This window comes from Diabrotica virgifera, chromosome 4 (assembly GCF_917563875.1).
Source record: "Diabrotica virgifera virgifera chromosome 4, PGI_DIABVI_V3a".
NCBI classification, from domain to species: domain Eukaryota; kingdom Metazoa; phylum Arthropoda; class Insecta; order Coleoptera; family Chrysomelidae; genus Diabrotica; species Diabrotica virgifera.
This window is the reverse complement of record NC_065446.1, coordinates 250465369-250474669: the sequence shown is the minus strand read 5'-3', so window position 1 is coordinate 250474669 and position 9301 is coordinate 250465369. Positions and strand designations below refer to the sequence as shown.

The window sequence follows — 9301 nt, the reverse complement described above, 5'->3', positions numbered from 1 at the left end:
ATAGTAAAGACTATAAACAAATATGAAGTGTCATCACCGCAACTGTCAAATAAATGTTACCAATTTATGCCAAAATATCACCTTCGTTCGATTATAGTTACAGTGTATTCCGAACAAATGAATGTGCTTCCTTCATACAAACGCTTTATAATCCATTTATACAAATTAAATGAAACATATTACTGTGTATTTCTTTAAGTTAACATTAATAGAAATCTTTAAATATTATTTTTACGCGTATATATTAAAATATGTCTAGTGGCTGTAATGCCAGTGTACTCGGCAAAGTGATTCTAAAAAAGAACACACCTACCGCCTAAATATTTCGTGTTGGTATCATGTGACGTCACGGGCTATGACGCGGATGACGTGGGTAAGTAAATTAGATGGAGTATATAATCATACTTAACCATATACAAATATGTGGTGGATTCGACAAATATTCAAAATATCTCGATAAACACTGGCTTATCGAAAAAGTACTAAGAGACAAAAAAGTTTTAAAAACATTGTGTTTAACTAATGGTGCCACAATAATAATTTAATTGGAACGTACACAAAAGTTTGGGGGGTTTAAAGGAACAAAACCCCCATAAAATTTTTATGGGGTGCACAAATTTCACCTTAATTTTTTTCCAGATGTTGCTGCCATAAGAATGCCACATGTCCATTTTCAATAAAAAATCTCTAAGAGTTTTCGATAAATGAAAATAAGACCATTTTCATTTTGTAACTTCAAAGGGCTGTAACTTTTTTTGTGTGCACTATTGTATATAGGTAAGTCAGGTTCAATTGACTTATTTGACCGCAGAATCTGTGGTATAATTTATGACCAATCTTTTCGGGACACCCTGTATAATAGAGTAGAGTGTGTTCTGTTCTGTTTGGATAAAAACAATACGGAACTAAATACTTCCCCAAATTTTCTAACGTAAACCTTTGTCTATGTTTATAGGTAGAAAGAGAAAGTATACCCATAGGTATACTTTATAAATGGTGCATAGAGCTTTAGTGAAAACTCGCCATCGGGTTCTATTTTGAGCTAAGGCCTTCACCTCATTCCAAGACTTTCCTTGACCTCTCATGGGTCGACTCTGATGGACGTTTGGACTGGTCGACCTCTTTTTCTTTTTGCTTGGGGATTCCACTCTAGGTCAGTCTTTCTTTGCAATACTGGAACTATTTTTTCGGAGTGTGTGACCAATCTTTTCGTGTGACACTTTCTGGACTTATTTCATTTTCTATAACCGCTTTTGTTGGGTAAAGTGTGGTACAGTGGCGGTTATCCCTTTAGGTCAATTGGTAAATGACCTCCCTGTAATAATTGTACAATCAAACGATTATAATGTAATTATTTCCTTAAAAAAAGAAAATTTTGTGTATTAAAAATGTTCGGAATATAATAGTATCGTTCAAAGTTAAATTTTGCTTTTATTGTATTGACTTTTCAGTCATTTTGTTGTTGTAAAATATAGCGACAAAGATGCCGCCAAAAGATTACCGATAAATAAACATGAAATACGAGCTGTTTGACGGTACCGAATAGCCAAATTTATCTTTGACTGAAACTACCGCAATATTACTCTTAAACAGCTAAATACGAACATTCACGATGGTCAAGAAATTTATTTGACCTCACTGTGAGAATACAGCACTTTGAATCCGAACGTTCACACGAAAATACGCACTTATATGCAAGTTGGTACTAAATCGTGGTCATTGACCGTAGACCGTAGGTATCGTTTTCGTTGTTGAGCGGTAGGTATTCGAACGATCACAAATTTCAACGATGAGCAAGTGATCGATCATTTCGCAAAATCTAAGGCCAGAAGAATCGATTTACTTTTTAAATCCGCATAAAAATGTAAGTTTTTATTTATTTTAGGTTTTGAGTTTAAGTAGTTTGTTGATATTCTGGCTGTTATAATTACATATTATATCATACTATTTATCTGATTTATTTGACAATTAGTAATGAAGACTTATTCCTTTTACTTATTTCATATATATTTACTTGTCAAATAAAGATCCGCTTAAATTTAAACAACATATTGCAAAATAAGTTATAAGAAACCAATACAGATGATGGAATAAGAAATTATTTAAAATGAGATTTGTAGGTTTTGTTTTTCCAAAAAAATCTTGAACCACCGGATATGACCTCCCCCTTCACTTACAGACCAGCCGCCACTGGTGTGGTAGATCTTCGTTTCTAATGATGCTTGCTGCCAGAAAATATGAACAATTCTTCGTAGACATGTAGGGGAGCAAAGTATGCTAAATGTGCAGTCACTCGAGCGCTTTGGGGACCTATTGGGATGTGAAGAGTAGGTCTTAAAATCAAAAAAAGTTAAGTAAAGTTTTCCATTTTAGCGGACGCTTGCCATTTTTTAATTTAATTTTCCATTTCCAACAATCCTTTTTTCCGATTATAACGCCATCTATCCATAATTCGAAAAAATGTTTCGAATAAAAGTTAGGTACTTATTTTTACGTAAGGAATCCAAATCTGCAATAAAAAATTCTATTTAAGATTTTAAAGTAGCCCCCCACCCCACCTCCGTAGGGGGTCGTGTTTGATGCCATTCGATAGATTTTTCAAAGATATTGAATAAGTGTATTTTACAGTTTTTCGATCTGATCTTCATTTCGCGAAATATCGCGGGATTCGTATTTAAAATATTAAATTTACCCCGACCCCTCTCCGTGGAAAGTCGTGTTTGGTATCATTCGATAGATTTTTAAAAAATATTAAGCACATATTTTTTAGTTTTTCTATCTGTCATTCATTTCGCGAAATATTCGCTTTTTTCTTGTGAAAATTTGGGACCCACCCATTTCCTTATGCCCGGCTCAAATCGTCAGATTTTTTAAATATACACTCTTTTGCATGTGCTTAACATACCTTATCTTAATCTGACATTTCGAGTTTTTTTAAGGATAGATATTTTTTTTCGGGCCCCTCTTAACGAACTCCCCTGTGTTGAGAGCCAATATATGGTAGAGGTACATCTGCAGGGTATCAGGTTTCTCCCCATATGATAATCTGACGCGCTCGAGTAACTGCAAAAATCCCCGCTTGGGCTCCCCTACCATAACAAATACCTGCAGTTTGTCTCTAAGGGTTTTTATCACTTTCCAGGATTCACATCCGTAGAGTAGAACAGATAGGACATTTGACTGGAATATTCGGATCTTTGTCCTTCTAAAATACTCGCCACACATTCAAACAGGGTTGACCATGAGCATGACGAATGCTTGTTGAGCTTTTCGAATCCTCATATGAATATTGTCTTCTGTACCTGCAGATCAATCTGCATGCTATCGATAGTAAATAGCGTGTCGTTCCTTCCATTTATTCTCATGGACTTGGTTTTACTAATACATATTAATTTTCAAACCTATTTTTTAGCTTCAGTGGAAAGTGTAATTAAAACTTCCCCTGTTCCAGTGTTCCCCTACATCAAAGTTTGTCCGACTAGACACAGTTATAAGCTATTAACAAATTTTCAGCTTGCTATTAATCAACTTTTTTTTGGTACGCGGGATCCAGGTCTAGATCAGTTTTAAGTATTTCCTCCTAGAATTTATAAAACTCAAAAAACTTTGAAGCTGTTTATCTCAGAACTATCAAAACTGCACTTAAACCCTTTTACGTTTCTGACCCCCTCAAATATAAGACCACCAATACAACTGTATTGATGGTTTTATATCTCCCATAACACTGTTTTATATTTAATCGGGGATATTATGTTTTTTAATGTTGGCTGCGCTGGACGACAATCAATAAAAAAGTTTACACAGTGTCACCTGTCACCTGTCTTTTGTCGTTTCCTTCTAAAAGCCAAACAATAATTTCTGGTTAGGCGCCAAGAAATAGATTCTTTTAGAAAATAAAACTTGCCCGTTTACAATAAAAGGTTTGTTTTACGATTTCTTATCACCAGCGCTATCATATATTTGTATAATAGATAATAATGCGAATGTTAACCTTGATATAATAATTATATTCATGCTGCACGTGTTAGACAAAAGCCGGGTTCAATTTCTTTTTTTTTGTTTCAGAAAAGCAACGACTTTTAGCAGCACATAAAATGGAAACTATGGAAGTAGCTCCAACAGCAGTTCTTAACAATCATGTTACCAAGGGAGAGAAAATGGAAGACATACCTGCCGAGGAAATGACCTCCAGAGACTACTACTTCGATTCTTATGCACATTTTGGAATCCACGAGGAAATGTTAAAAGATGAAGTAAGAACCCTCACATATAGAAATTCCATGTATCATAACAAACATTTATTTGCGGGCAAAGTTGTTATGGATATTGGCTGTGGTACAGGTATTCTTAGTATGTTTGCTGCTAAAGCCGGGGCTAAAAAAGTTCTTGCTGTTGAATGTTCGAATATAGTGGACTATGCCAAACAAATAATCGAAACCAACAAATTAGACCACATCATTACCATTGTCAAGGGCAAAGTAGAAGAAATAACATTACCAGACGGCATCGAGAAAGTAGATATTATAATTTCCGAGTGGATGGGTTACTGTTTGTTCTATGAGAGTATGCTCGATACTGTACTATTCGCAAGAGACAAGTGGTTGCAGCCTGATGGTCTTCTATTTCCTGATCGATGCTCACTCTTTGTTACTGCCATTGAAGACAGACAGTATAAGGACGAAAAAATCAACTGGTGGGATGATGTTTATGGTTTCGACATGAGTTCTATACGCAAAGTAGCTATTAGTGAACCTTTAGTGGATGTGGTGGATCCTAAACAAGTTGTTACTGGACCTGCTTTAATAAAGGAAGTTGATCTATACACTGTAAAAAAAGAAGATCTGGATTTCACTTCACCCTTCATGCTGACAGTTAGAAGAAATGATTATGTGCAAGCTTTAGTTACATATTTTACAGTTGAATTTAGCAAATGCCATAAGCGTATAGGTTTCACCACTGCCCCAGACGCTCCATACACCCATTGGAAACAAACAGTGTTCTATTTTGAAAACTATATGACAGTAAAGAAGAATGAAGAAATACATGGAATGTTTACCATGAAACCTAACCCCCGTAATAATAGGGATTTAGATTTTGTCATTGAACTACATTTCAAGGGAGAGTTAGGCGAAGTGCATGAAGTCAATAGATATAGAATGCGTTAACATATTTTTCTAGTATAAGTTTTTTATCTGTTACTACTATTGCAGTTGTCAAATAACTGTTAAGTTTAAAATCACTTGATAAAGAATCTTTAATGGATCATGTAAATGAAAAACATCTATAAGTAGCAGTGGTCTAATTGGACCACCAAAATACCTTAGGGTTCATGAAATCAACATTTGGTTTTGTCTTAAAACAAACTTTTCCCTTCGTTGTTCCAGTTTGTAAGTCCAATTTCTTCTTCTTCTACGGCACTACAGCCCAAATTGAGCTTTGGCCTCCTTTATTTTTTGCCTCCACCCTTGCCTGTCTGTGGCTGCTCTTCTCCATACACGGACTCCTAAAAGGGCTTGTGCGTCGCTGTTTACTGTGTCTTCCCAGCGCTTTCGTGGCTTCCCAACTGGTCTCTTTCCTTGCATTAAAGCATGCAGTGCTCGTTTTGGTAGCCTATCCTCTCCCATTCTTATCACATGTCCGGCCCATTGCAATCTTTGTAATCTAATGAAGTCTGACAGGGGCGTTTCCTTATAAAGTTGATAAAGCTCGTTGTTGTATCGACTTCTGAAGATTCCGTTTTCCCTCACAGGTCCTAGTATTCTCCTAAGTACTTTCCTTTCGAATGTGTAGAGTTTGTTTTTGGATGTTTCTTTCAGCACCCAGACTTCACTGCCATAGCATGTTATTGGTCGAATTAAGGTTTTATAGATTCTCATCTTTGTATTTCGGTGGACACTTTTTGACCGAAATATATGGGAGAGGGCAAAATAAGCTCTGTTTGCCTGCGTTATTCTCTTCCTTATTTCTCCATCTTCTGACCGTCGGCATATATTTCTACTCCCAGATATGTAAACTTTTCAACCGTTTCAATGTCATCTCATGTATAATGTTTTCTGGGACTATATTTCTTCTCGTCTGAGTCATTATTTTTGTTTTTTCTGTGGTAATCTGTTGATGTTCTACTCATAATATTAATATCATCAGCATAAGCGGCCAGTTGAACCGTTCGGTTGGTCAGTAGATTTCCTCGTCCTCGTAAGTCCAATTTGACCACTGATAATTAGTGCTTTTAATATTTGATTGATGCAAACCATAGCAGCTAGATGTATTTTATAGCTCCTGCATTAACACCTTGGCTGCGTCGACTGTGTTGTAATGCATGGTGATAAATACGGTTTACCATATTTTCAACTAAAAATATAAATATGTCTAAATGCAGCCAAGGTGTTAATTCCACATACCAGTATTTAACAGTAAGGAATAGATAGAAAATATCCATTTTACCCTGATTGTAATACAGTATATCCTCCGTTAACCAAAACATCGTTTAACTGAAATGACTGAAAGTTTCAATAACTTCATCAATAAAAGGTTTAAAAAAAATTAATTTAAAAAAATCAATAAAGTTAAGAAAATGAACATGTTTAACAGTTTGTCTTTTAAGAAATCTCCTATTTTCTTTTGGGTTTTCCTTTGACAACAATGTTTTGCAGCCATATCTCTCCAATAATACGTCATTTGATGATACCAGAAGAGTTCTTGTTATCCGAAACAGCCTCCCCCCAATTGTTTCGGTTAACGGAGGTTTTAGTGTAGATCTGAAAATATATACAATAACAAACTTTCAGCAGAATCTTTTACTTGTTTCAAAAAAGTTAAAATTTGGTTTGTGAGATCTAAAACTATTAAAATGAATTACTAAAACGTAAATGAGGTAAACAAAACAATATGAGATAAAATCGAGCAGATAGTTATGAATAAACGAATAAATAGGTAGGAATATTTTTTTCAAAATTGTTTTTAGTTTATAATAATTCGTATTGTTTTTGAATGATATTATGGAAGTGTTAATAATTTATTCCAACCATGTATTTTACTTACATTAAAAAAAAAGGTTGAAAATATACTACAAAATTAGAAAGATGCAATTAACATAAAATTTTCATCATATAAATATATTTTAAATAGTTTATTTCTAAATCAATTAAAAAACAAATGCCATCAAAATCTCGAGAAATCATAAATATGTTTATGTTTAACAAGAAACAAGCTTACTGAAAGAGTATATTACTTCGTATTTTTCTTCATGTATATTTCTGGATTAGTGGAAGCGATTCTTAGCAAAAGGTATGGTTGTGTTCTACAAGTTTTTATAAAAAACAATACTTAAAAAGTAATATCGCGCTATTCAATACCAGCAAAACAAGTGGTAAAAAACACCTTAACTGTCATGAAAATGTAGTGGTATGTCTGTGATAGTTTCAATGGTCCTTTAAAGAAATCTATCTTCCATTTTATATTTGCAGTTCGAGGATGACAAAAGTGATAAAAGATAAATCAACTTATACTTGAGTGAGGAAGTTAACTTTACTCTGAAAAAACGCCTAGTCGTTTAATTTTGTATTATGTAACCAAATAGATTAATTCAACGACGAAAAAATACCCCAGTTTTGTTTTCCGAATTTCTTTGTATCTCAACATACAAAAACTGGCTAGATTTAAAAGTTTCCGTTATATAACTTAAAAACAAACTATTAAGTTATGTTGATGATCTGTGACGATTTATTTTTTTTTATATCTTTTAATTGATAAGTATTTAATCCTTGAGTAAGAGTATTGAATAAACCATGGAATTTTACTGTAATTTTATTGTTTACCTTATTCCTGTTAATAAATTTGAGTAAAACTACTAACTATTGAGAAATTCACACCGAGAATGCAGTATGGCTAAGATAGGGCAATACATTTCTAATCGGGAATAAACGCATAGGGCACAGGGTTGTCAGTCTTCATCAGTTGTTGATTGCTCTCTCAAGAGCGTCACACATAAACTGTGGCAACACTGCAATCCCAGTGTGAATTTCACGATAGTACTTACATATTATGCCTTACACCACTATGTGGTAAAAAGGTTTTCTGAAAATATATAAATACTTACCATATTAACACATTAAGCGCCAGACACAATATTGAAAAAATGCCCCCTGGGCAAGGCATTGATGAACTTCGATTACTTATTTTTGACTTTAATGCAGAATAATGTGTGGATGCCTTATATCATGTTATGTATGGTTGTATAAACCAGTATGTTCCTTCAATCACTATCAGGAATAGCACATTCCCTATATCGATACATTTTTGGCAAAGTAACGTAAGTGACATTTTTGGCGAAAATAATGTTTTTCCAGTAAACTAACACTATTATTGTTTAGAAGGTACTGCCAAAGTGTAGTAAGCATAGAATTACTTTAAACATAATATATTATAGGCTTACTACACTTTGGCAGTGCCTTCTGAACAATAATAGTGTTAGTTTAATGGAAAAACATGATATTAAAAAATGTCACTTACGTTACTTCGCCAAAAGTGTATCGATATGGTTTGATGGCGAATTAAAGCATTTTGTCTCATTGAAAAAATCCTATCACGCCAGATTTAAAAAGACAGGTTGTTGTGATGATTATGACGATTTCTGTACTCTGAGAGCATTGTGTAAGCAGAGAAGTAGAGATTGTTATGCGGAGTTTGTTGAAAGTACTGAGGAATTACTTAATGAAAATATAAAACCGTTTTGGAGGTTGGTTAATTCTTGGCGGAGTAATTTTGATATTCCTGGTTGTATGAAGTTGAATGATTCTGTCTATGGTGAGCCTCAGTCAATTGGTGATGCTTTTGCCACCTTCTTCAGCACTGCCTATAATACTTTCACATCTTACACTGATGACTGGGTTGATCCATCTGATAGCAATCGCTGCCTTATTCACTCTTTTACTGTTAAAATAACTAAAGTTTTGGACTGCTTGGATAATTTTGATATTAGTAAAGGCCCTGGCCATGATATGATATCGAACTTATTTTTAAAGAATTGTTCATTTTCTTTGTGTAGACCATTATGGCTTATTTTTAACAGATCCCTGGCAGAGGGCCATTTTCCATCACAGTTTAAGAGGAAACAGTAGCGAAAACGCGTTCCAAGATTGCGGCTGTAATTTTGAATATATTTTCGAGATATTTGGCACACATATTCATAATATAATAAAGAATGGCGGTACAGAGCCCAATTTGAAAAATATATTAATATGTGGAAATTACCCTGTAATTAAATACAATATAAAAAGAACAAAAAAATACACTTTCTTCA

At 34.1% G+C, this 9301-nt stretch overlaps 1 protein-coding gene across 1 annotated transcript; it reads left to right on the top strand.

Annotated features, from left to right (window-relative positions):
- The first annotated feature begins 3783 nt into the window (after positions 1 to 3783).
- On the top strand, positions 3784 to 7798 carry LOC114326873 (protein arginine N-methyltransferase 1). Its single transcript, XM_028275327.2, has 2 exons — positions 3784 to 3920; positions 4066 to 7798. The coding sequence occupies exon 2, from the start codon at positions 4095 to 4097 to the stop codon at positions 5163 to 5165; it is 1071 nt and encodes a 356-aa protein (XP_028131128.1). The 5' UTR covers positions 3784 to 3920; positions 4066 to 4094; the 3' UTR covers positions 5166 to 7798.
- The last annotated feature ends 1503 nt before the right edge of the window (positions 7799 to 9301 follow it).